The sequence below is a fragment of the Pleurodeles waltl genome, chromosome 11 (assembly GCF_031143425.1).
Source record: "Pleurodeles waltl isolate 20211129_DDA chromosome 11, aPleWal1.hap1.20221129, whole genome shotgun sequence".
NCBI classification, from domain to species: domain Eukaryota; kingdom Metazoa; phylum Chordata; class Amphibia; order Caudata; family Salamandridae; genus Pleurodeles; species Pleurodeles waltl.
This window is the reverse complement of record NC_090450.1, coordinates 906,023,210-906,049,231: the sequence shown is the minus strand read 5'-3', so window position 1 is coordinate 906,049,231 and position 26,022 is coordinate 906,023,210. Positions and strand designations below refer to the sequence as shown.

Genomic DNA, 26,022 nt, shown 5'->3' with positions numbered 1-26,022 from the left:
TATTGAAAGGCCCACATGGAAAACTGGATTTCGAGGTATTTTTATGCATGAATATGACTTTGCCACAGTGTCCATCAACTTTTACATTATTTGATCGTTTTAGCAAAAGAACTAGCTCAAAAGTTACTCACATTGCTGCCCCAAGCACAAGTCTGTGCAATCTAGCCACCTTTCAGCTGCTGACTGGTCTAATCTGGGAGTAAAATTGTGCCCTTGGGCTTGGATAGTGTGAAACAATGCATTAACATGTCAAATGTATACATAGTAACTGCACAGTGTCACATTATGCCTTATAATTTGCCTTTATATTGCTACTTAATTTGTCCACCCCTCTTGCATAACTATCTAGTCCTCAGCATATTTCCAGTAGCTTTACCAATATATTAGGTCCCTCTTGTGCACCGGGATCAGTCTGTAGAAGTACAGTCACAGTAGTCCTCACAAATGTATAAGTGTATTTGTGTGCACCTTTGAGCCGTGTCATAGCTATTTCACCAGAAATTGACTAATTAAATAGCAACCTGTAAATTCATACTATTTTACATTATAGTGTAGACTTATTTGAGATGTCTTTAATTGATTTTTCACACTTCAAATTTACTTATTTGAGACTTGTTTTGAATTTACAGTTTGTTATTAAATGTATTTTATATACCAGAGATATATTAAACAATACACATACATAAGACTTAAAAATGATTGCTTCCTGTATCCCCGATCGTACCCCTTCCCTTCTAAATGAGTGACAGTCTTAAACAGCCTAACGAGCAGACCCCTTTAAGATCAAGAGAGTGTGCCTCATTTCCCTTTGACACTTGTGGGTGATCGGTATTAGAGGAGAGTTAATCAACTGGTCCTAACACATACACAGTGTTTGCAGACTTATGTGGCACAATAGGTTTACCTATGGATCTGTTGCTCTGAACTGTTGAGGTATGTTCCAGACTAACCACATCAGAACTGTAAGGGGTTGAACATTGAGCTAAATCAGTTTTGCAGAGAACAGCTATGCAGCCAAGTGACTGCCAAAATATTTGAATGGGAACACTAATTTGTCTATCCACAGAATACAATGCATGAGTACCAATGCATTTCGAGACCTGTAATGTAATTTCTTTTTCTTTTCGCCTCCCAGTGAAAACTCCTAAAAATTAAAGCTGTTTCACAAAATATATTGCGTTTATCACCTTCCTCTAATTTCCTGCCATCCCCATTTAGAAGGACACAGAGATTCTCGCAATGATTACATTTGTAAGATTCCCCTCAGGGATTTCACCCCGTCTGGACCTATTTTTGTAACACAGATCTTTACCCAGTGCAGTTGGAATGTGTACATTCCCTCAACCTTGTTTACTATGATGATTTGATATATTGTGGTAATCAGGCTATTTGAGTCCGGTGGGAGTGGTAGAACTGATTTGTTATTTGATTCTTTTTTTATTTATTGAGATAAGATCCCCTTTGGTGCATCCTAATTTCTGATGTCTTGACCCAGTGGCAGATATAGTTATATTGCAGTTTGTAACTTTCTCTAATCATGGAATCCTTATTACACTGGTGAAGCATTTTGATTTGGGATGCGCTTCATCATTCTATAGCATCCTTCCCTTCATCGTTTGAAGGTACTCTCTCTAGTTGCAGTGTAGTGGCAGGAATGAGCATGGCATGCGGTCAGGCCACATTTTACGGGAAGTTTGTATTTTTTGTGAGGGTGTGAGTGAGCCGGGTAAAATATTGTGAGCGCATACATGAATTTCTTTATTTATTTTAACCCACCATTTTCATCATTTTGTCTTTTTTTGCCAAGGCATATAATCACCAAATGTTTCTCTGAGGAACGTTCCCCCAGCCCCCCCCCCCCCCCCCCCCCAACTGCGATATTGCTGAACGTCAGTAAAGTCTAGACTTTTGCATGCCCCGTCCAGCAAACGCTAGGGGAAGGAACAATGCTAAGGACAAGAAGCAGAGTATTTCTGCCATCTTGCATACACCCACTCTTCCAAACAGGAGATTAACATTTTCTCCAGGTTGTTTGAGCATTTAATAGTTACACAAGGATCACTATACGTCAAGTAAAAAATGTGAATGACGCAAACAGTGGTTCCTAACCTGTGGTCTGGGGACTCCTAGAGTTCCATGAAGCCTCCTCAGGGGGTCCATTGCTGCTTAAAAATTAAATAATAGATTAATAAAGTGTATATAAATAAAGTTGCTAAATGTACAAATGAGAATTTTTAAATGTACTGTAAATGTCTAGGAAATTTAAATTGGAGGCTAAAAATTAAATTAGTTTCCTCAGATTGATTCATGGGAGCAGTGCAGGTGCATCAAACATAATATAGTGTGGATGATGTGTGCCTTCAATTAAATTTAGAAAAGCTTCAACCATCTTATTAACATTACATTTTTATTTTCATTTATATTTGTTTGCAAATTTAAATAAAATCTGTTATTTGCGTATGTGTTTAATAAATGTTTGTTTCTGTATTTTCTGGGTATTGTTTTGAGTTTCAAATCATCAACAATGTTTAGGCCAGTTTCCCTGGCTTCCAGTAATGACTAAGTTTGGGGGGGGGGAGGGGTCCTCTGTATTCCAATAATGATTCAGTAGGGGTCCCTGGGTTGCAGCAGTGATAAAGTGGGGGTCCACAGAAGTCAGTAGGTTGGAAACCACTGGTCTAAAATACAAATATTATGCACTGTCTGTCACCCAGCGAAGCCTGTAGAGATCCTTTCTTTTCTCACCTTCGGCCGATTTGGGTTCATGCTGTGTTGGTTTCTTCAGTGCCCAGAAGCAACTAATGTCAAAGCATCCTAAGATGCACCAGTCATATAGCATAACAAAGTAGGAGTTCCTAGAAGCAGATAAGACAGCACGTGTAAAGCGCTACGCAGCAACTGTGCATTTTCCATCTTTAAAGAGACTTTCAGACCTGTCCTACCCCAGTTTTATTGCTGTTCTCTGAAGAGCTATAATCAGTTGTATTAATAGATCTGATAACCGTTATAACTTTTAGCAGAAAAGCCCAGGCCTGGATACACAGTGCCCAGCTTACTTGGGAGCAAAGTAGCTTCAATACCCACTGGAAATATTATTCTACAACTGTGCTATTTGCCTTGTGGGTGGAGTTACCTCCTGTCATGAATAAAATTAGTCATTTGTGCCCAGATTTACCATCACAAACTTGTACAAATTGTGCTAATTTGAGGAATTTTGCACTGCACTCCGGTTCTAATCTGAATGTCATTGTGCAGGCATTAAGGGGAGTAATGTAGTAAAACTGGTCAGAAAGACTTCCACAGATGATTAGGTTGCGTCAGCCAAGACCTTTTTTTTTTGCTAAATCATATGTACAATATCATTACTTACAGGGGCTCTCAGTCAGGCCTTTTCGTTTATTTGTCTGCTATTGGTCACATTTAATTTTTGCCCACTACAACATACAGAGGGTCAGCCCACTTCAGCCACTGGCTAACTTCACTGTGAGTGACATTATTCCCTTTCACATGAAGCACATCCACATACAAAGTAGTTCCCTTAAATGCCAGGGACTACTGTGGCAATTTGTGCTTTTTGGGACTCGCCAAATATTTTCACTTTTAGCCAATGTTCTTGAGTGTCGCATTCCCACCCCCCTAAAAAAAAAAAAAGCAGTGACCGAGACAAGTGTGAGACCTTTTGGTTTTGTCCCCATTGGGGACCCTAATCTGGTGTGTATAACTAACTCAGTGATGTGCATACACTATATTTCCCATGTGCTTTTTGTACCAGCTTTACTGTGACACTCGGGAATCAGCTTGTTGGTCTCAAGGTTTATAAAGATCTTTAAGATCTTTGATGACTTGATGATATTTGCACATCTATGTTTGCTGTTAGGCTTCTCTCTGGGAAATTCTTTAATTTGTTTGTGCCTGAATTTTCTTTGTTAAAGGTACCCAAGAGGAAGAAAGTGCATGCTTTCAAGCGTATTTGGGAACTCAGGATGTGTCGGAACATTTCAACTATGAATGAAATATAAAAGGTAAGTCAAAGCCTGATTACCTCTTTTGGCTTAATTTAATGGAATATGCTGCACATTATTTTTAGAATTCTTTTCTTTAGCGTTCTTGTGCACCTCTTCAGAAAACTGTAGTGTTTTGTGCAGTGCTGAGCCCACAGTTTGATAGTAAAGAATACTGCAAGGCCTAGTCTTTAATGCCAAAACCTGTGGGGATGTTCCAATGTCAAGCTGCTTATGGTTGTGACTCTGGCTAACAGGAATGAGCTTCTATGTTCCCATTGTCAGCTTTATGATGGAATTCATGCTCCACTAGAGAGGAACTAATTATTTGTTTCTCATGGGTTGGATGACAGTTTGCAGCCCCTTGGTGCGGTTTTGAGAGGGTGGCTTTTGTGGATTGTACACCCACAAATGAGGAATGTGTGCTTTCCTCCTTCAAATTTGAGCTCTGGCATCTGTCGGAAATACTAACCAGGTTCATACTTGCCCAAGATTTTACCTTTGGACTTAGTCCGTTAAGCTTGAATCTACAACAGGAGCACACTTCTAAAGCTTCCAGGGCCTCGGAAGAGACATGTAGAGTCTCGCAGGGTGCAGGCAGAGGCCAACAGCAGGGTTCAGACCAGCTCCAGTTGCTACTGGTCAACTGGACAGCTACAGGAAAGGCCTCAAATAGCTTGGTGTATGCCTGTAGCTTGAATAGGTAGTCAGCTGCATGACCCTTGAGTTAATTTCCTTGTCCTGGGTGCAAGAGGGAGGGGATCTAGTTGTTCAGGACTTATTTCAGGCCAATGACAGTAGGTCCAATCCTCTTCTGTTCTTCTTCAGGTCTAAACGTATTCTGAAGTGGGAACCTGAAGGTGCCACATTTATGCTTCACACTAGCTAGTGGGTTGAAATGACTCCTGGACATGGCCTAACCAATGGGGTAAAAGTTTCAGAACCAACCCTACCCACTTTGGACATTTTCAAGATATTGGAAGTTTTCAATCACTCTAAGTGTAAGTGTGTGTGTGTGTGTGTGTAAGTGTGTGTGTGTGTGTGTGTGTGTGTGTGTGTGTGTGTGTGTGTGTCACACACCTATTAAGGTAATCCTAGAGACAGAAGTCTGTTAGGACCAAAGCAGGATTCTTCTGCAAGTGGATACACAAGAACTGTCTTGGCATCCTGTTCTCTCCCCCTTCATGTATGCCCTAAGTGTTATATGTAACTGCAGCAGACCTACCATGCAGAATTTGACACTGTAGTGTCAAGAAAATGCTCACCGTCCACACCCAACTTATTGTGGTTCGGACAATTCTCTCTGCCCTTTCAGATCAGCCTATTTTTGGCTCCTGGGATGCAGTTCAAGAATGACTTATTAATGTTTAAAAGAAGGGTGGTTTTGACTTGTGAAAAGGGTTTATTTTGACAAGTTGAATTGCAGTTTTTACACTGTTACCGTGAGGCTACACAGGGTAGGCCTAAAACTGTGTTTGCATTACAACTCTAGTGAATGGCACAATGGGAAAAGGGGCACAGTATATGGCTTGTGACATGGGCTTGGTCACGGCGGCTGAGCAGTCCAACATGGCCGACCTAGAAGGCCTTCCAGAAGGAGGAGTTAGCATGCTATTTCCAAGAGCACGCTCGCAAGCAGGAAATGGGTCGTTGGTATATGAAGGGCGGGGACCCAGGGTCCGGTGTGTGGTCATTTGGAGTGCCATACGGAGAAGAGGAGACTACATGGGAGAAGGACGCTGGAGCTGACACCAGGACGAACGCACACCAGATGGAGGAAATGGGCTCATCTGAGGAATAACAGCCTGGGACATGGTTGACACAGACTGATGCTGGCGAAGTGGCAGGAAGGCCAAATCTGAAGGAGAACCACCTGGAGAAGCGTGTTGGTACTTGCAAGAGAGTCACTTTAGTCCTGGCGGCTACAGTCCCATCAAGGGGCGTTGGCATCAGGCAACTGACTGGGTTTGCTTGTCCTAACCAGTTTGTTAGGTGTAAAGGTTTTCCACATGTAGGGTACTGGGGTTGCTACTCGGGCCCTTGATGTGAATGTTAGTCCGAAAGAGATCTGAGCCTTTTACCTCCCTCCTAGTGACTATCTTACAACTCTTGAAATCTTCACACAGCATGGGTGACGATGAAGAGACACAGTAACCTGTGAGTTAAGATACTCAGGACCTGTTCTGTTTTCCTTTCGAAGGCCACCCTTCTTCGATGTGAAGGTAACAGTTGTGGGTAACAAACCCAGAAACCCAATGGAGTAGAGAGAAACAGAACACCCAAAGACTGAAAAGACTTAATTTTGCACAGCCTTATATTACCTCATTAAACATCTTTTTAACCCAAAGCCTAGAGTCTGTGTTGTCTGCCCACCCATTTACATGGCTCTTTTTGTTTGCCATTCTGAATCATTATTTCTTCATTTGATTTCAATTTGAAGTTCTAGTTTTGTGTGTGAGGCTAGTAAGATCCTTAAATCAAAATCTGTGGATTTATCTGTTTGGCATCGTACCCTCCCATGTTTGGAAAGAGAAGTATCTCAAGTAAGTAAGTATTAATGCAAGGCTATAGATACACCCACCCATACACGGTTTTTGAGGTCCTGTGATTTCTCAGAATACCTTCATATGTTATTATTATTTTTCTTAGTTTTTTTTTTATTTTTTTAATTTCTTTTTGTTATTCTCCTTGTTTTTTAATTGTTGTTTTAGTCTTGTCATGGATTACTTTCAATTAAAGTGTGTTTTTAATAATCCATCCATAAGATTAAATCATTATGGGTCTGAAAGCCCATCCTTACTAGGACATGAGTATCTGGGAGTGTGAATGCTGTGATACTTTTCAACATAGAAGGTTCAGAACTGTGATACTCTGTCTCATTCTCCAAGTTAACAGATATTTGGCTGTGTTGGAGAACACTGGAAAGGAGGTAAAGAAAAATTAACCTTCATTGTGAAAAAAACTGTTTTTGAACTGTATGGTAGCATATTGTTTGTTTAATCTTTCTTGTGCAATTTCTTGTTGTAGATCGTATCAGGAAAGATACTTTCCAGTGCTTAAATTGCTTACTTTTGGGCCTGAAAACCTGGATTCTCATTGTGGCATTGACACTTTTTACCAAGGCAGAGGAAGGTTCAATTATTTTCCCACCATGTTTGAATAAATATGATGTTAGTAGGTAAAAAGTAATTCTGTTTTGTGCTAGCCAACATTGCCCATTGACATATTTACAAGACCCGAGATCTTTATATCGTGGTGTTTGTAATGTGATCTAATCCAGAATCCTCACACCGGATTATACTATTTGAATGTAAACACCCTTTTAAAAGTGGTCAGCTGTTTTTAGGCTAGTTACAGCTGTATGAAATGCCCCAAAACTAATCTTCTGACAACAGGTACAGACTATTTTATCAATTAATTGCGTGCACATAGGGCCCTGATCTGCAAAAATACATCATAAATGGATGTATCATAGATTATTTACATTGATTTATGCTTCTTTGGGGGCTAAAACAAGCTCAAACTCTGTACCTTGAGTCCAACACCAGCAAATTGTCTACTGACAATAAATTCCTTGGATTAAGGATATACTTAAGATAGAATCTATTTTTAGCTTGGTTTCTTCTTTACTCTACATTGAAAATATTTTTCCATGAGGAGAAATCCCACTCTCGGGCTTACTGAAAATATCTTTCATTCACCATTTTCACTTTTACTGCTGCATTTTGTTTTTACAGTTACGGTAAAACTTTCAAATAGGGTGTAAAAAACATTTGGAAATATATAGGTGTATAGGTTTACACTTTGCAGGTACCATCCTCATTTCCAGTACCCACTTTGTTGGAAACGCCCATGTTTCTGCTCTAACTGTGAATTTAGGATTACAGATTTTCTCAGACACAAGTGGGGTTTAGGTTTGGAACATTCCTCATTCTATTTGTGTGAATCAAGATTTTGACCCCAAATGCAACTTTTTACCAACATAAATAGAACTTATGACGGCAAAATGTTTTATGCTTTGAGAATGAGGCCAGGATGATTAGCTCTATTATATCAGTAGTGTGTGAGTTACAAAGGGGTGATAGACGTTCGTTTTTTTGTTATATTGCTTCAGTATGATTCTGTTTCGCTACCACACCATGAATAACAATTCTTTTTAGACTCTTGCTTCTCGGGCTGTTGACAGGAAAATTCAGCGACTACAAACCTCCTTGCAGTAAGAGATTGAGTTAACTAGAATTGTTGCAATGCATGTTGCTTGAGAACAACTTACAACCTATCCTTCCTACTTGTTTTAGGACAGAAGAGCTTTGTGTGACCGGAAAGGAGGATTCTATGTTGTGTAGGGGTGATGAGGAGGATCGGTCTACAGGGGTTAGTTGTATGGTGTCTTGAATTTAATATTGCTGGTATGTTGCACCAGTGGTTAGTGTTCAGTGATCTCAACCACTCTTCTTGTTCTTTCATCAGCTTTTTGTGACCTGCATTGACAGAGTGGTATTTTCTGCTAAGTTGACAATTGGCCATTACAAACGTCAGCTTGAATATGGTTGAGGATTTAAAGGTCCTTTTTGTTGTATTGTTGTATAAATGCTCAGTTTTTGGTGGATAATATGAGGGGTTCCAAACTCTGATAACACCACCAAAGTTGCACATGCTTGGAGCATGCATGGTCAGTCAAAATACTGTACAATTTCACAATGACAGAGGTGAAGCCATATTGGTGCCCAAGGCAAACACGACTGACAAAGAGCGCCCTGTGTTTCTGATTACTTTTATAGCCTCCGACTGGAAGAGATGAGGTAAAGCTGAATGTAACTTCAGGTCTTCGCCTCGTGAAAGTCAGAACTGGGACAATTCATTTGTGCAGTAGGCCTTTGAGTACGAGTGAAAGCCTAAACGTGGAATTGTTTCCTTGTATAGCACCAGGAACCCAAAACAATCCGTCTCCTTTTTCCTTGCAATTTAGGGCATTAATGACGAGGAGCTGGCGGTGCAAAAATAGTGCTTCGGGCTTCAGAGCACCATTTTGGGTGATCAGCCTTGTAACTTCTGTTCACTTTTTGTGGTCTGGCCTGACAGCTCGGCTGCTGCCAGACAATTATGTGAGCATCACTAGAGAGAGGCTTTGGCTCCTCCCACATGTTGGGAACCAAAAATACATGGTTTGATTAGGTAGAAGTTGTGTGCTACCACAAAAAAGTGCTTTCCCTCCAAGCATATGTGATCATTTTGTGTATTTATCCAGGTGGCTGAGCTCGAGGTTCAGAGACACACACATGACATTGTAATGCTGTAAAACTGTCTCAGATAACTAGATAATGTATGATGTTTTTCTTTCTCTGGCAGCACCACAGATGGGAGGAGGACTGTATGGATTTATTTTTCTAGGTCTAGCTTGACAGTGAAATTGTCACTTGATCTTTTAACCTACACCAGTACTATTCTACAGTTCTTTGCTTCCACCTAAATACATATTGATTCCCATGCTATTTACATGAAATGCTTCACATTACCATACGTCATTCCTTTAAAGCCAGACCTGTTGGCATTGCCAGTGCTTGTTTAAGACTATAATGGATGAATGCAAGAGTTTGTTTTTAGATTCATGGTACTACTATCTTTATGTTGTAATTATATTACCTCAGGTGGAATGTGAGATGTTATCTTAGATTTAACTTTTTCTACACATAAATGGGAAATATTGAGCAGCAATCAAATTTTGTGCTAGTTTTATCCATTTTGCTTGGGCGATTCCACTTATACAGCTGATGTTGCTCAGCATTGTGAAAAGAAAAACATGCAGGCGAACTGAATTTCTGTCTGTCTGAATCAGAATGTTACATTTCACACGCACTATAAATAAAGGCCTTTGTGTGTTGCGTGTAAATAACAAATATATATTAAGTTGATATTTGCCCGTCCATGCCCGAATTTATGAATTTTGGGTTTATGTAGAGTGTTGAGCGTTACTGTGGACGTTTGTGCTGCCTTGCTTTTATTGAGTTGGACATATGTCTCTTCCCTTTATCCAAATAATATGAATTTTACAGGTAGTGATTTGGAGAGCTCCAGATCAGCCAAATATTTTTGATCACTAGAATACTTGGACAGTTCCCAGTGAGAAGCAAGTCCCCACAAGATGGATGACTTCAAAACAATTAGTTTGACACCAGTTTCTTAAATTGTTAAAATGAATTTGTAGAGCTCTACCTTTGCCACCTGGTGACATCCTGGCACTAGCAAGAGACTGGATTTGCTAGTAGTGAAGAAGCTCACCCACTGATATGGTCCTGACCAAAGGTCATGTAACAAGTGAATAGAGGTGTTTATATTTTTTTTAATGCGAAAACATAGTGATGTTCCTTAAGCCAGTTGGAAGAGCATGCCAGACTACTTTTATTAGTACAGAAACGGTCTAAGTAAGCATTGGGATTTGTTTTAAGCATTTGGACTACCAGTGAGTGAAGTTGAGCATAACATTCAGTTGATATGGTTTACATTGATTCAGTGTTAAGTGGAACAGACCTATGCTATAAGGGCATTGATGGAGCTCAGTGTGTTGAAGTGAGCCCTTTCATGGACGTGCAGCCAGTGTAGGGTCTGTAGGTTTTGTTACTGCACATTGTTGCTATTGCAAGTATATACAATAGTGTGGTAGACACCGTTTGGCTAAGCAAGCCTGGATAACACTGGGGCTGTCTCACCCAATATATGGCACTGAGTGCTCTGAAGAGAGAAGGCTCCTTTTAGGTTCTTCATGGAAAAGCCCTCTTCAATTGTGACAGTGGCTTATGATACAATATTGCTTATTTATTAAATAGTAATAGGCTTTGAATTACAGGGGCTGTGGATGTGGAAGCTGATAAAAGTATTTACAGTATGATTGTTCTTGAGCAGTAGATCATAGTAATGTCTGAAGAAGGAAATTACATTAATGACATACTCTTTCTTCCAAAGCTGCTAAGGTTTCAGTTAATAAAGGTGACAAGATCTGTGGAGACTGGGCAAAGCCCTCATTCATGATTGATTCTTCTTTATTTTAGCATCTGCGAATGTTCCTGTCACTGCAATGAATGGAGACACTATTTCACAAGAGACGTCCCCGCTTCCTCAGGGTTGGAATGAATTCTGTGAGCGCCATGCCATCACAACAGCCAAAGAGCTTGCAAAGTAGTACTGGCTGTTTGCCAAAGAAAACCCCCACTGTGACATCCTGGCTGCCGAGAACGTCTCGGAGCAATTCACAGACCTCTTCCAGCAGTACTTCAAGAATGAGGTAAAAGAGGGATGTGCAATGGACCAGTGGCGAGTATTTCCTTTCAGTAGAGTACAAGATTATAGGGAAACTGGCAGAAAGGCCCCGGAGGATTCCACAGGGACGGTTGCAGCCAAGGCAGAGGTTGAGTTGACAGTCCACGCTGACCATTCGGAACTGATACCAACCGACATTGGTGGCCGCCGATCACCCAAACGCTGTCGTTCTGATGAACTTCCTACAGCCCCTTCCCAAGTCCCAGGGAGACAACAGTCACGCTTCAGCTGTTTGCGGCAGAGTTTTCGGAACTTTTTTCGCAGGAAAAGTTCAGACTCTAGCCCTGTTGAGAACAACGAGCCAGAAGTAGATGAACCAACTTCATGGCAGGGGCTGGCCAAAAGGGTTTTACCATGGACGCTTTTGCGAGATCATGCTTGTGAAGTCCGAAAGGAAGGATATTTAAAATATGGGATGGTAGACGAGGCCAGCATGGACAATGGGACTACCCTGCAAAGATGTCGATTGGCTTTGCGGAACATAGGGACTTCAGACAATGAAGAATACATACTGGAGCTCTTTGATCCTCCGAAGGTAAGTGTTGTTTAGGCTACAGTAATGTTAGTAACGTTATTTAGATTTTGGCAGACCTCAGATTCAAATTAAATACTTAATTTCCTGTGCTTCTTATTTTGTTGTCAATCAAAAGAATAATTGTTGATCTGTACTTGTTTTTCTAAGACCGGGTTGCGTTATAACATGGTATGGGACATTGTTCAATTATTTTTTGTATTGATATTGTAGGCTTGCCCTTCTGGACGGGAAGAGTGATATGGTTGAAATTTGAATCCTTCAGTGCTTCAATAGCTTGATACAACAAAAATAGCGTACACTTCTCTTCAGTAGAAATGGTAGCAAAATATAGGGTTATTGGTAACGGGATACTTTCCATTCTAAAAAAGGAAGTATTTATTTGTTGAAGTTGTAATAGATGCATTGTGTAGGTTACTGTTGTCTGTGTCGGGCTTGAAGTTGACATATCAATTTAAAAATGCATCAGGCACGACTGTGGGGGCTTGCAGTAGGAAGATTGCTGTTCATGAAAAACATTGTAGGGTTTTTGTATTGTGTCAGTAGGTCAGTGCTCAAACTGTGTTTTTTTATTTTTTTTTATTTTTTTAAATCATTTAAACTGTGTCCACATTGGTGTCAACCATTTGCGTGTCCCTGTTATTTACTAACAAATGTATCCACTGAATGTGTAATTTTTTTATGCGCTGTGGTTTTGTCCTGAAATAGTTTGTAAAAAATATTCCTCACAAATCGCCAAATAATGCAGTTTTGTAAAGTGAGTTTTATATTGATTTTGTTTTTGATGTCTCGAATTCATTTGCGATATTCACCACGTGTTTTTTTTCTGTGGTCTAGAATTTTTTCCGGTTGCTCAGGGGTTGTTAAACTCTTCTTGATCCTTTAAAACTTCAGGGACAGAAGAGTGGATTTGTTTACTGATCTTCACAAGAAAAGTTGCACATGTTGAGCACCGTGCTTCTGGGCCAATAGGAAGAACCACAGCCTCGGTCTTTAAAAAGTGGCGTGCACAATGTGCCAATGCACACAATGGGGAGGCTAAGCAGACCTTCTACAGGCAAGGTTTCTAACCCACTCTTCGATATTTTGTAGTTATGTCTTGGAAACCATAAAGGTTTTTGATTGAAAGTTCATTTAATAATTAAAAAACAGCACCGATATTTTATCCAATGCATCGGTTAGTGAGTGTGAAGTTTGGGAACAGAAGGCAGATTTTGAATTTTACTCCTTCCATTCTCAACAACTCAAGCATGAACATTGGCAGTAGCAGGCAACATTTCAAGTTCAACCTGGTTGCAGTAGTCCCAATGTGATGTAGTGTAGTAGGGCTCCTGGTCTCAAGACTACCAAAGACCTCAGTGATGGACTTCATTCAGCAAGGAAGGGAGAAATGGGCTAAAATTTGAAAAGGCCCGTACTGTTATACACCATGTCAGATATAGATTGCCTAGCGTAGCAGAAGTTCTCTTCCGTCCTGTCAGACCACTATTTGGGCACCCACAAGTGCATGCACACACACGTTTCATTGGCAGACTGTCTTAAATGTATGCATTAATTAGAAGAAGTATTGTTTCAAAGCTTTTGTTAACTGAATCTAGCATTTGCAGACCCGGGGATCATGTAGAAATTACAAAGGCAGGTTTTCTTCTGGATTACAGGACATAGGCCTCTATTTTAAGCATCATAGAGTTTAGATACATTGTAAACAGATGCACACATAACTCCTACAGCAAAATGAGCTACATCCAGATGAACAGGTAGGTAGAAACGTGCTTATCTTCATGACCTGCTGAGAGTATTATTAAAACGTGACGGTCCTAAAGAAAGGGCGGGGAGAGTTCCCCACTGATTGAATCACCCTGTTAATCAGGATTCCGGTAATAGCACAATGCACAAACAGTAATCCTACAAATGGATGATGAGACACCCCTCCCCCCCCTCTGACCAAGGTGACTCTGGTTTCCTCATTCTCTTTGATGTCTGTGTAGCGTTTGAGATGGCCTACCATCTAGCTCTGCTCAACACTCTCTCCCCCTGAATGGACTTCATCCAGTTTGATATCATCAAAACTCTATGGTAATTGCTACTCCCCTGACTGCCATGAACATCATGTTCTACCAGTATGCAGATGACACTCCGTTCTCATTGACCTTCTAAAAGTCGTCTGACTGCTACCTTTGCCCTATCTGGTAGCCTGGATTTTGAAGGCCTACCTACCAAAAGCAGACGCCACCCTTCTGTAAAACCCTGAAAAAGACTTGGAATAAGTCTAACCTTTCCCACTGGTTATAAGGCTTGCTAAATAGAAAGACTGAAGTAGGCCGATTTGTAAATATTTATTCAGTAGATAGTACAGTTGATTCAACTGCTGCAACTAGGTTAACCCCCTCCCTCTAAATTAAAAACTATACCTGTAATAGTTCTGTGAAGTTCCATTTTTAGAAAAACAGAGAAAATAATTCTAATTTCTTACGCCGTATGCATCACTTGTGAGCTCTCTCCACGTATATCTGTGCACTCTTTACCCAGTGATTGGACCCACCGTCTGTAAGCTGTGAAGTCTGAATTGCTGTTAATATTTATCTGGACTAGTCAGTGAGGGTACAAAGAAAGGATTTGGAGACATGGCATGTCATGGTGGTGTTTCAACATGAAGCCATTATTTAGCTGTATACAGCAACCCTAAGGGCCACTACTATCCTATGGAATGCCTAGCCCATTATTGGACTAGGGGAAATTATCAATAGAAACTAACCCTGGAACCACTGAGAACGCACAATTGTTATGTGTGCATGAAGACGTCTATCTGGGAGGCTTTACTCCAAGAAGAGTTATTATTTGTTCCACCCATTTCCAGAGGGTCAAGTGTTGAGGTCATCAAGCATGAACGTTCTGTTCATTTTCACAGGTTTGTCTAGATTTACACTGATTAATGTGTGCCAGCGGTTTCCTTGTGACCACCACCAGCAGTTATTCTTTCACCTGGGACTCTGGGTCATCACACAGAAAGAAGGGCCGGCCTGAGCTTCCCTTGTCACCTGATGCATAAACCAATCCGGCTATCCGTTGTTGCAAAACAAACCAGTGCTTGCTCCATTCACTGTATCTTTAGACAGTTTGTATGCGTCTGACCATGCTGTCTTTTTCATAAAAAAGCATATGAAGAGCTCATCCCCCCCCCCCCAAAACCAATCCCCTCCTGGCTTCCTGTGGTGCCTGCACCTTGCCACCATGCTGCTCAGGCCGGGACTTGTGGAGTGACAAATCAAAACCTTGCCACAGAGTTGTTTTGAGTGGCCGGACAGGGCCACTATATGCGGAGGGCTGCCACTGCAACCTACAAAATTTTGGACTACTTTAAAACAGTGGCAGCCCGTCCTTTAGGGTGAAGGGGCCACGCCCCCCCACCTTTTTCCCCTCATGAAGAGTGTCTGTCCGGCTGAACAAAGGCCAGCCTGACAGACACTCTTCATTTTCAGCTCAGACAGCCAGGAGTGAGCCATGCCCGATTTGCACAGACTCCTGGCTGCCTGAGCTGAACTTTGCTGGGCTGAGGAAGTCACAGCTCCTATGGGCGTGACCTCCTCTGCTCAGCAAAGGTGCCTCTAGGCCCTCCCCTGGGTGACGAGGAAAGCGTCACCCATTGACTTTGACCTGGGCGCTTCAGGTTTAAGCCCTGAAGCGCCTAGGGCGAGTGTCAATCAATGACACTTCGTCACAGAGTGGGGTGGGGCCAGCAGTCTCACTGACCCCATCCCACTCTGTGACGAGGCTGGGACTGCTGCCTTCCCTCATTGGCTGAGGGAAGGCAGCAGTCCGAACCCTCCTGGGACCTGGAGGCTGAAGGTAAGTGTGTGTGTGTGTGTGTGTTTTAAATTGAATGTTTGAGTGTTATGAGTGTTGTTAATGGATGTGTGTGAAAGAATGAGTGTGTGTGATCTTTTAAAATTAATGTTTGGTCCGTGCGTGCATGTTTGAATTGTATGAGTGTTAATGGATGTGCGTGCATGTCTGTGTATGAAAGAATGAGTGTGTGTGTGTGCTTCCCGCCAGCCCCGCTCCTTCCTAAAGCTGCCGGCCGCCACTGCTTTAAAATAATGCATTTATATTTATAATAGTGTGGTGATGCAGGCCACAAACCCGTGCCTACACAGTGCCTAGACTGTACTGACTTGCTATTAGTTACTCAGTTCCTGACATGTCAGCTAACCAGCACTCACTGTTTCCTTTTTCTTCTGAGGCCCTATGCAGAAGCACTCATCACTTGTGTGACCTCAAATTCTCACTTCTGACTTGCCTGATGTTGTGGTGGCAAGTGCAGTTGATATTGATAAAACCTCTCAATGTGACTCCCACTTTCGCACTCACCACCATCCATTGGTTGCACTAACCATATACAGGAGGGCAGTAGAATGCAGGTGTGACTGCACCTGCCTCCAGTATTGAAGGCATTAATTGTGGGAATGGAAGTAGGATCCCAGGGTGTGAGAGTGCACATGCCCATGCCCAGAGCTGAACCGTGTGCGGAAATGTGCTGAGGAGAGAGAGGCACACTGCTGTAACTGTAAGAGCAAGCAGCAGAAAAGACTGGAAGCGAAATCCTCTGAACTGTAAAACCAGTCATTGTTAAAGCAGTAAAATTGTTGAGTTTTATCCCAGATAACCTGAAATCTGCACACATCAATGCCTTTGCAAGAAGCACCCAGCAACAAATCAAGCTCATCTGGAAAATCGGACCCCTTGTTCTAACTGAAGAGGTCAAAACTATAATTCATTTACTCCTGAGACTCCACTACGGAGTGGCCCAAAAATCTGTAAAGCCACCTTGCCAGAGTTAAGAACAAACCCCTATTATCCGATCTTCGTGAAAGCTTAAATTCCTACGTTTCCATGTCACTGCCGGCCATGAATTACCTCAGTTCATCTGTTATTTAGATGGACTATTGTGGGGTCCCGGAAATTGAGATGTAAATTGGACCGAGTATGTTCCTTTTGTGTGTATAGGGTCACCCAGAACCCCAACTATTCATGCTTCATTTTTGGTCCATGAATTGCCACCCCCGATTTCTCCACTACTGGATCGGCCCTTTGCAAGAAGTTCCCTGCCCCCCGAATCCCGTTGAGAATCCTTTGTAACTGCCACATTGTATAGGCGTCCATTCCTAGTTCTCTGTATCACTTGTAATTAATGTATGTAAAGTGCTCTGCTGTCCTGGTGGAGGGTCTAGTTCGCGGTATATAAAACTGCTTATCAAAACAAATACAGAATGACACCTGAATACATCTGCTTGCCCGTGATTGGGTAAAAGCTGCAGCGGGCTACTTCCGTGTCCTAGAGAGATTGGCTGTCCGTGGTCGACTCCTTCCCCTCCGATGCTGGCACGGTGAACAGTGTGAACCTGGCTACACACTGTGCGAAGCCTCTGGTCCGCTGCCTGCATTCTGACTGTAACGCACGAAGAGGTGGCGAATAAGTGCCAAGCTGGCATTATGCCAACATGAACACCTCCTAAGAAGGGGGTGACTCACCAGTGCCCACCTCTTCTGTGATGCCATTGCTGCCTTTTTGAGTAGTAATTGACGAGGCAATGAAAATTTAACATATATGCACTTTAAACACAAATACTCTTCTGAGCATCTCACTCTACACTTAGCGAGATCAAGTACAGGGAGTGCAGAATTATTAGGCAAATTAGTATTTTGACCACATCATCCTCTTTATGCATGTTGTCTTACTCCAAGCTGTATAGGCTCGAAAGCCTACTACCAATTAAGCATATTAGGTGATGTGCATCTCTGTAATGAGAAGGGGTGTGGTCTAATGACATCAACACCCTATATCAGGTGTGCATAATTATTAGGCAACTTCCTTTCCTTTGGCAAAATGGGTCAAAAGAAGGACTTGACAGGCTCAGAAAAGTCAAAAATAGTGAGATATCTTGCAGAGGGATGCAGCACTCTTAAAATTGCAAAGCTTCTGAAGCGTGATCATCGAACAATCAAGCGTTTCATTCAAAATAGTCAACAGGGTCGCAAGAAGCGTGTGGAAAAACCAAGGCGCAAAATAACTGCCCATGAACTGAGAAAAGTCAAGCGTGCAGCTGCCACGATGCCACTTGCCACCAGTTTGGCCATATTTCAGAGCTGCAACATCACTGGAGTGCCCAAAAGCACAAGGTGTGCAATACTCGGAGACATGGCCAAGGTAAGAAAGGCTGAAAGACGACCACCACTGAACAAGACACACAAGCTGAAACGTCAAGACTGGGCCAAGAAATATCTCAAGACTGATTTTTCTAAGGTTTTATGGACTGATGAAATGAGAGTGAGTCTTGATGGGCCAGATGGATGGGCCCGTGGCTGGATTGGTAAAGGGCAGAGAGCTCCAGTCCGACTCAGATGCCAGCAAGGTGGAGGTGGAGTACTGGTTTGGGCTGGTATCATCAAAGATGAGCTTGTGGGGCCTTTTCGGGTTGAGGATGGAGTCAAGCTCAACTCCCAGTCCTACTGCCAGTTCCTGGAAGACACCTTCTTCAAGCAGTGGTACAGGAAGAAGTCTGCATCCTTCAAGAAAAACATGATTTTCATGCAGGACAATGCTCCATCACACGCGTCCAAGTACTCCACAGCGTGGCTGGCAAGAAAGGGTATAAAAGAAGGAAATCTAATGACATGGCCTCCTTGTTCACCTGATCTGAACCCCATTGAGAACCTGTGGTCCATCATCAAATGTGAGATTTACAAGGAGGGAAAACAGTACACCTCTCTGAACAGTGTCTGGGAGGCTGTGGTTGCTGCTGCACGCAATGTTGATGGTGAACAGATCAAAACACTGACAGAATCCATGGATGGCAGGCTTTTGAGTGTCCTTGCAAAGAAAGGTGGCTATATTGGTCACTGATTTGTTTTTGTTTTGTTTTTGAATGTCAGAAATGTATAATAAATAATTGAAATGGGTATATATTTTTTTTTGTTAAGTTGCCTAATAATTATGCGCAGTGATAGTCACCTGCACACACAGATATCCCCCTAACATAGCTAAAACTAAAAACAAACTAAAAACTACTTCCAAAAATATTCAGCTTTGATATTAATGAGTTTTTTGGGTTCATTGAGAACATGGTTGTTGTTCAATAATAAAATTAATCCTCAAAAATACAACTTGCCTAATAATTCTGCACTCCCTGTATAAGCATTCCCTGGTGTACGTTTGTGTGCGTAGGGTTTTGTGCATGTGGGGTTGTAATTGTTTAAACACAGAAGTAACAGGCTACAGTAAGAATATTTGTTGTAAGAATACTTTTCCTCGGCCTTTTGGGGCAACCTGAAAAAACTTATGCAGGCCTCGTTCAATGTTAAAGTGATGAGAATGTGTGCTGAAGTAAATGATCAAATGTATTTTTGCTCCACCATCCTGTTTAGCCATGTAGGGAAACCTAGATCTAGATGACTGCTTGTTTATATCCCCTGCCACAATCCCCAACCCCTACCCACCCTTTGCAGGGTTCCCTATCATCATACTCCTCATCTGCCTACACATTGAAGTGGTAGAGATTTAACACGGTCGCTGACCTGAAAGGCAGTGCGTGTTAACGGTACCAGTGCCATAATTAAAAAGAGCAGCTTAGTCTGTGTGTTTCCTGCTATAAAGGGTCCCATCATGTGTGGTAATACATCCAATAGAAACAGCCTTGCCTGCCCACCCCTGGCATAATTATGGTAACTCCTGGCCCGTGGCAGACAACGATGGCGTGCTGATGAGTGTACTGCTGGCCCTGGTGGGACAGTGACTGTGACTGACATGCTATGGACATCTTTCGCAAGTGATGATGATTCATGGGCATGTAAAATAGAATCTATCCATATGTTGCAGTAGTACCTGCAAGTAATTGGTTATAATAAAAAATGAAGTTTCCTAAGAATAAAAACTGTCTTTTCTTCACAACGGTTGGTTTTTCATAAAAAATGATCATCATTTCTATGGGGTCATTGCAAGCTGATGTTTGGGGGCAGAATGATTGCATTGAGACATATTTATTTAAAACGGGTATTTAACTCAAAATGCTTTATATTGTCTGAAGCCCTCAGATGTATGGTTAGTGCAGCTGGTCTTTTTCACCGTACCCTAATGTCTCTGTACAAACAGGGAGGACTGAATGTCTGTAAAATCTGTTTTGCTCCGTTACGCAGCCTTAGTTTGCAAAATTTGTGTAACTTTTATTTTTCCTTCTTCCCTGTCCAGGGGTATTCTCAATTATCATTACTTAGCATTGAAAATCTAACCGTAAGGAGGTAATAATTAAATGTAGAACGTAGATAAATGTGGTAAATGAAGGGCGATGTGAAATAGCATTTTCTAAACTGACTTTTTAGACATTAATTAGGAATTTGGGCTGAAAATTAGCTGTTTTGCCACCATTTTTCGCAAAATTTACTTCCTCAGACCTGGGAGTATCAACTCTTGATGGACTCAGGGTAAGTATTCGAATATATTGAGCTCACTCCTTCCTTCCTGAGTGCTCACTTTACTTGCAAGCGGTGTCATTCTGGTCGTTTATCATCCCCTGCCACTTTGAAAGATTACCAGCTTCTACTAATTCAGCCGTTAACCTGACCAAAGAGTGTTTGTTTTCTTTTGACTTATGTGTCAGGTATGTGATTATGTAATCTATTTTGTAAACTACTTGGAAACATTCAAGACTCTTAGCAAAACAGTAAAACAAACCGCCACTGCCATCACCGACTCAGGCCTCCCCTCTCCCATTTTCCTTTTCCCCCTCCCAGGGCATAGAGACATTCTCAAGGCTGCAAGAAGCAACCTACACACAAAGTAGCAGTCATTGGGTTGGAAAAATATGCAGAGCTGTTGTCGAAGACAACAGGTGCTGGGTTCACATCACTTTTCAGTGAACGTGGCTTTAAAAAAAAATGTATAATGAACTATATTGATTTTAATGTCCCATTAAATCTAAAAGGATTCCAATGGAAAATCTGTGGTGCAGTGCGCTATAAAGACGTTGGGTCTGAGCTGGTGCAGTGGAAAGCAGATATTCGTTTCTATTTATTGGGATATAAATTAATGGTGCACCACGCACTCTACATTGAAATAAAATCACCTCCCTATCGAAGGAAGCTTGGTTCCTTCAGGTGTAGTACGTGTTGTGCAGGTGACTCATATGCTCTTGAAATGCACCTTCCGTCGAGTGTAATCTTTATTTCGGTGGTGGGGGGAGAATAACTTCTACTCTCTAAACCTGTTAGATCAAGGGACTGTATAGTCTTTTACTGTCCAACACACAATCTAGGGATTGTATTTGAGTGAAACTGGTGTGCAGTTAGTTTGCACTCCAATGCTAATTGTCATCAGCTTGAGTTGTAGCTTGTCAAATAATCACGTTAATATTATTGGCTTACGTCTGATCTTTAAGACTGCTTTAGTTGATGTGCAAGACTATTATTTTTCCAATAAATTCATACATAAGATCCATATATCGCTGTTAAATTCACATTTTGCCTCTGCCCTTTATTATTGTTATTAGTGTTAATATTTTAGACAAGAAGAAATTGCTGGCTAACCAACCACTGAAATCACAGGCAACATAAATATTAGCTTAGTGAGCGGCTAATGGGTAAGTGATCTGAACCATGCAGTGTCAAGTTGCGCATTAAATACCGAATATATATTTTGCCTGCACTTAAGTTGCCCAAATAGATGCCGATTTCTTTTCCATCTTCTTTTTATATTTATTGGAATAAGGTCACAATGTTACATTGTAGCTGCCTGTAGTTTGAGTGGCTGGTTAGGCTTGAATTTCTTCTTGTCTCTTTTAATGACACTAACATGCATAGCACATCTGAACCATCTTCGATAGTTTTAAATTACATTTTTAGTTGGAACCATGCGATAGCCACATGTAAGTGGCAATAAGTTCCATTTTGTTATTTTTATTTACAGTGCACGTATTATCAGAAAATAAAATGTAACCATCGCATCAAAAGGGCCAGGCCAGTCTTTTTGGCTTTGCCAGTGCTTGTTGTATTAACTGGACTATTAAGTGTGGTGGGTGACTACGCACCTCAAGGAATAACTTTTTCAATGTCTTTAATGGCAGTTTGAAGCATATTACATGGTACAGTGCAGAATCATTGTGAAGAGAAAAACACTAGCTGATACAAAAACAATTAATAATATCTGCCACATACCAATCTGAGAATATCTTACATATCCCTAATTAAGGGTATTTAAATAAAGGATGGTATAAGTAATATAAACATAGTTGTTGGACAGAAAAACAAACATTATATAATATGCTGTTTTGCCACAGTAAGCCCCAAGATCGTGTATTGCCTACTCTGTGTCTTTTTTGTTGGGAATCCGATCCAGCACACACTGGGTAATCAGACGGGGCAAGTCCCAGCCAGTAGTATGCTTGATGTGGGACAGTACCTCCTTCCAATAAGACATATTAGCTGTACATTGCCACAACATATGTAGGAAATGGGCGACACTGCTCCACAGAGGGGACAATGCTGCTTCCTAGTTGGGTACATAGAATGTAATCACTAAGAGATTAGGTACACCATATGGACAATATTATACTGAATCTGTTTGAATTAGCCGCAAGTGGACACCCTCAGAATACCAGTGTGAATCTTAAGCCAGGCTTTGGGAGTAAGAGGCTCATCGCTAACTCGTTGCCATGGTTTCTTCTACATGTAGCGCTGTTAACCACCTGTCTATTCACAGCTCTCTGTATGGGTGTACAATGAGCCTATACCCACCAGCATTAGACAGTAACCTCACCAGTTTATGATGGCTCAGAGAAAGTCTGCCATAGCTGGCGTTCCGTGGCTACAATTTTGCCATATTGTAAGAATTGTCACCCCCCCCCCCCCCAAGGCTAAACGTTTCCAACACCTCCTCCATAGTGACAGAGTCCCGCTGGATAGACAACATTTTACAGCGACCTTCCTGACATTTATCAACTGCCATGAGGTCATTTATTTGGGCAAAGGAGTGCATTATCCAAATATCTAAATCAAGGGCATACGGCGTACTTCCAATGATCTGTTGTACCCTCCTGCCCCACAGTCCACTCCTTAAGATATAACTATAGCCCAACTCAAAGTAAACCACTAGTTACTAAATAATTCTGAGCAGACGGGCTTAACTTAGTGGCAATGTGTAAGGTATGTATGCAGTACCAAAACAGTAATAAAGTCGAAATATATAACAATAAAAATCTGAACCAAATTAAAAAATATATATTAAATTGTATTAAATAATATAACACCAAAGTGACAAAAATCCAGTAAGGGTAATGGGAGATAGGCTCTTTTTTTTCTTTTAATTTTTTTTTTTTTTTTTAAGTAGTGCCAAGAAGCACCAACTGCCAATGATCACGGTAGACCACGACTTCAGCGAAATTGACATTGACCGCAATGGAGTCCGGAATGGCTACACCAACCAGATTTATTCTGGTCAAAAATGTTACCTTCTGACTGTAGTCTCAAGTCCTAATCCACCAAAGTAGTACCCTTCTAAAGCCCCCCACGACCTCAGGAGAAGAAACCTGGATACTCCCAGGGTGTCAGGCAAAGACCAACAGCAGGGTTCAGTCCAGGTCCACTTGCCACTGGTCCCTCATAGCTTTAACAGGCAAGAGAACGCTGGTCCAGTCCTTCAGGGCTCCTCTCACATACCAAACAGCATGAGTCATAGAGTCCAGTTGTGTTCTGAATTGGTTTCCTGGAGATGCCTGGCACAAGCTAGTGGATGGGAATAACTCGTGGGACTCCCTAATGAATCAGGTAAATGTTCCGAGGGCCAACCGTACTCACTTTACTTTGGGCATTTTTAATATAGCAAAAGCCTTCAGCCACACTAAACATGGTTCCTGAAAGGGAAGGGGGTGGTGGTTTTGGTTGGAGAGGGGGGGGGGGGGAGGGTGTGTGTGTGTGTGTGTGTGTATGTGTGTGTGTGTGTATGTGTGTGTGTATGTATGTGTGTGTGTGTGTATGTATGTGTGTGTGTATGTATGTATATGTGTGTGTATGTATATGTGTGTGTGTGTATGTGTGTATATATATATATATATATATGTGTGTGTATGTGTGTGTGTATATATATATATATATATATATATATATATATATATATATATATATATATATATATATATATACACAATGGTAATCCTAGTGTCTTCCCACATCAAACACTGAAATCCAGTTTGGGGCAGCCACTGTTCCCACAATAAACTGGAAGTCTCTTAGAACAAAAGTAGTGTTTTCCAGACACAGGATGCACAAGGCTTGTTTAGGCATTCTATTTCCTTCCTTTCAAATTTGCCCCATTGTTACACGGAAAACCCAGAGACGGAAATCTGGTGCAACAAAGCAGGTCCTTCAGCAAGCAGACCGTGGATACACTATAGTTATGCTGGTATCCCTTTCTCTGTCTTTCAAGCACTCCCCATGTATTATATGTAAACCCAGCAAGCTTTTCAAGCAGGCTTTGACACTGTAATCTCAAAAAGGATACTGCCCCCACTCGGCTTATTCTGTGTGGTTCTCTACCCATTCCGATCAGCCTATTGTTTGCTTCTAGAATGCATTTCACACTTCTTCACATTTAGGTAAGGATAATTACTTTCTGAGAGCTGGCAGAGAATTATGCTTATTAGAATTTAAACAGTTGAGATATGTAAAGGATAACTTTCTAAAAATCACTTTCCCCTAATCCTTATTAAAAATCTGACGTCATTGAATTTGATATTTAATAACTGTTAAAAATGGTTATTTAATTTTCCAGCTAGTCCCATTCCTGAAATAAAGTATTAGGACTTTAATTTATACTCTGGTTTTCTACATAGAATAGCTAGGCCTGCCTCAGTGAAATTACATTTCTACATGTCCTACTTTTCAATATCATGCAACCCAGGCTTATGGGCTGCAAGGCCTTCCATAGGGATGACTTAATAATATTTAAAAGGGAGGTATGGACCTGTCAAAAAGGGATTATTTTGGCAGGTCGAATTGCAGTGTTTACACTGCTGCAGTCAGGTTACATAGTGTAGGCCTGATGCTGTGTTTGCAAAATCACTCTAGTGGGTGGATTAATAGGTGCTTGAGCTCACTAGTGGCATTTAACGTCCTTTTGCGCCTACAGGCAAATTGAATAAGTACCAATTAGGAGTATGCCAATTTGACCATGTTTAAATAGGGAGCACATGCACTTTACTGCTGATTAGCAGGGGTAAAATACACAGAGCTGTATAGCCAGCAAAAATAAAGGGTCCAGCAAAAAACTAAAAAACTGTGGTGACCACGAAGAAGGGGTGCATTGCCTACCTTAATTTTAACTGTACAATAGTCATTTAAGAATGTCTTTTTTTCAATGTATTTTCTATGTTAAACTATATTTATCTGTAATTAAGTATCAACATCTTTTATAATGCATTCCATAAAAAAGTATCAGAACAATTATTGAAAATGATCACAATGATAGTCTATTTGGACTTTACTCTAGGAGTCCACAAGTATCTTTCATGTACTGTCAAGATTCCACCCTTTTGGATTCCATGATGTGATTCTGTGCAACAAAGATTTCTGCATGAACTGTCTCCTTACTGGGCATGAGCTTTCTTCAAGAATTGATATGAGGAAAGGCCTATGAATGCATAAGAAATGTTCTTATTAGTTAATCCATATTTAGTTAATTTCCCAGATTAAAACCACATTCATTGCCAATCATTTTGTTAGTCTTACAGTCTTTAGTTGCTACTATTAACTACATCTGTGTCCATCTCTGCTGATGTAAATAGACAGTTTGTTAGTATGTAAATCAATTTGCCCACAAAATATATAGACTTCTTATTTACAAGGAAAGCAATCCCAAAATATTTATTGTTAAATCTGTCAGCTCTTGGCACGATTTCCCCTGCCTCTTTAGCTTCTGATTGCCAGTTTTTGATTCTGTGTTGAATATCATTTTTTGCTGGCTTTAGTACTCTGAGCACTTTACCACTGCTGATCAGTGCTAAAGTACAACTACTCCCTGTCTAAATGGTATTGGTGATTGGTTTATCCACAATTTGGGGATTTAATTTACTAGTAAGTCCCTAGTATAGTGCACCCTGTGTGCCCAGGGATTGAAAATCAAATGCTACTAGT

At 41.2% G+C, this 26,022-nt stretch overlaps 1 protein-coding gene across 1 annotated transcript in view; it reads left to right on the top strand.

Annotated features, from left to right (window-relative positions):
• SH2B3 (SH2B adaptor protein 3) overlaps window positions 1-26,022 on the top strand; it is a 374,442-nt gene that overhangs the window by 61,405 nt on the left and 287,015 nt on the right. Inside the window, exons 2-3 of the mRNA XM_069214849.1 lie at window positions 3,933-4,022; window positions 11,048-11,850. Of these exons, the coding sequence (XP_069070950.1) occupies window positions 11,299-11,850 (552 nt within the window). The 5' untranslated portion in view covers window positions 3,933-4,022; window positions 11,048-11,298. The remainder of the gene's footprint in view (window positions 1-3,932; window positions 4,023-11,047; window positions 11,851-26,022) is intronic.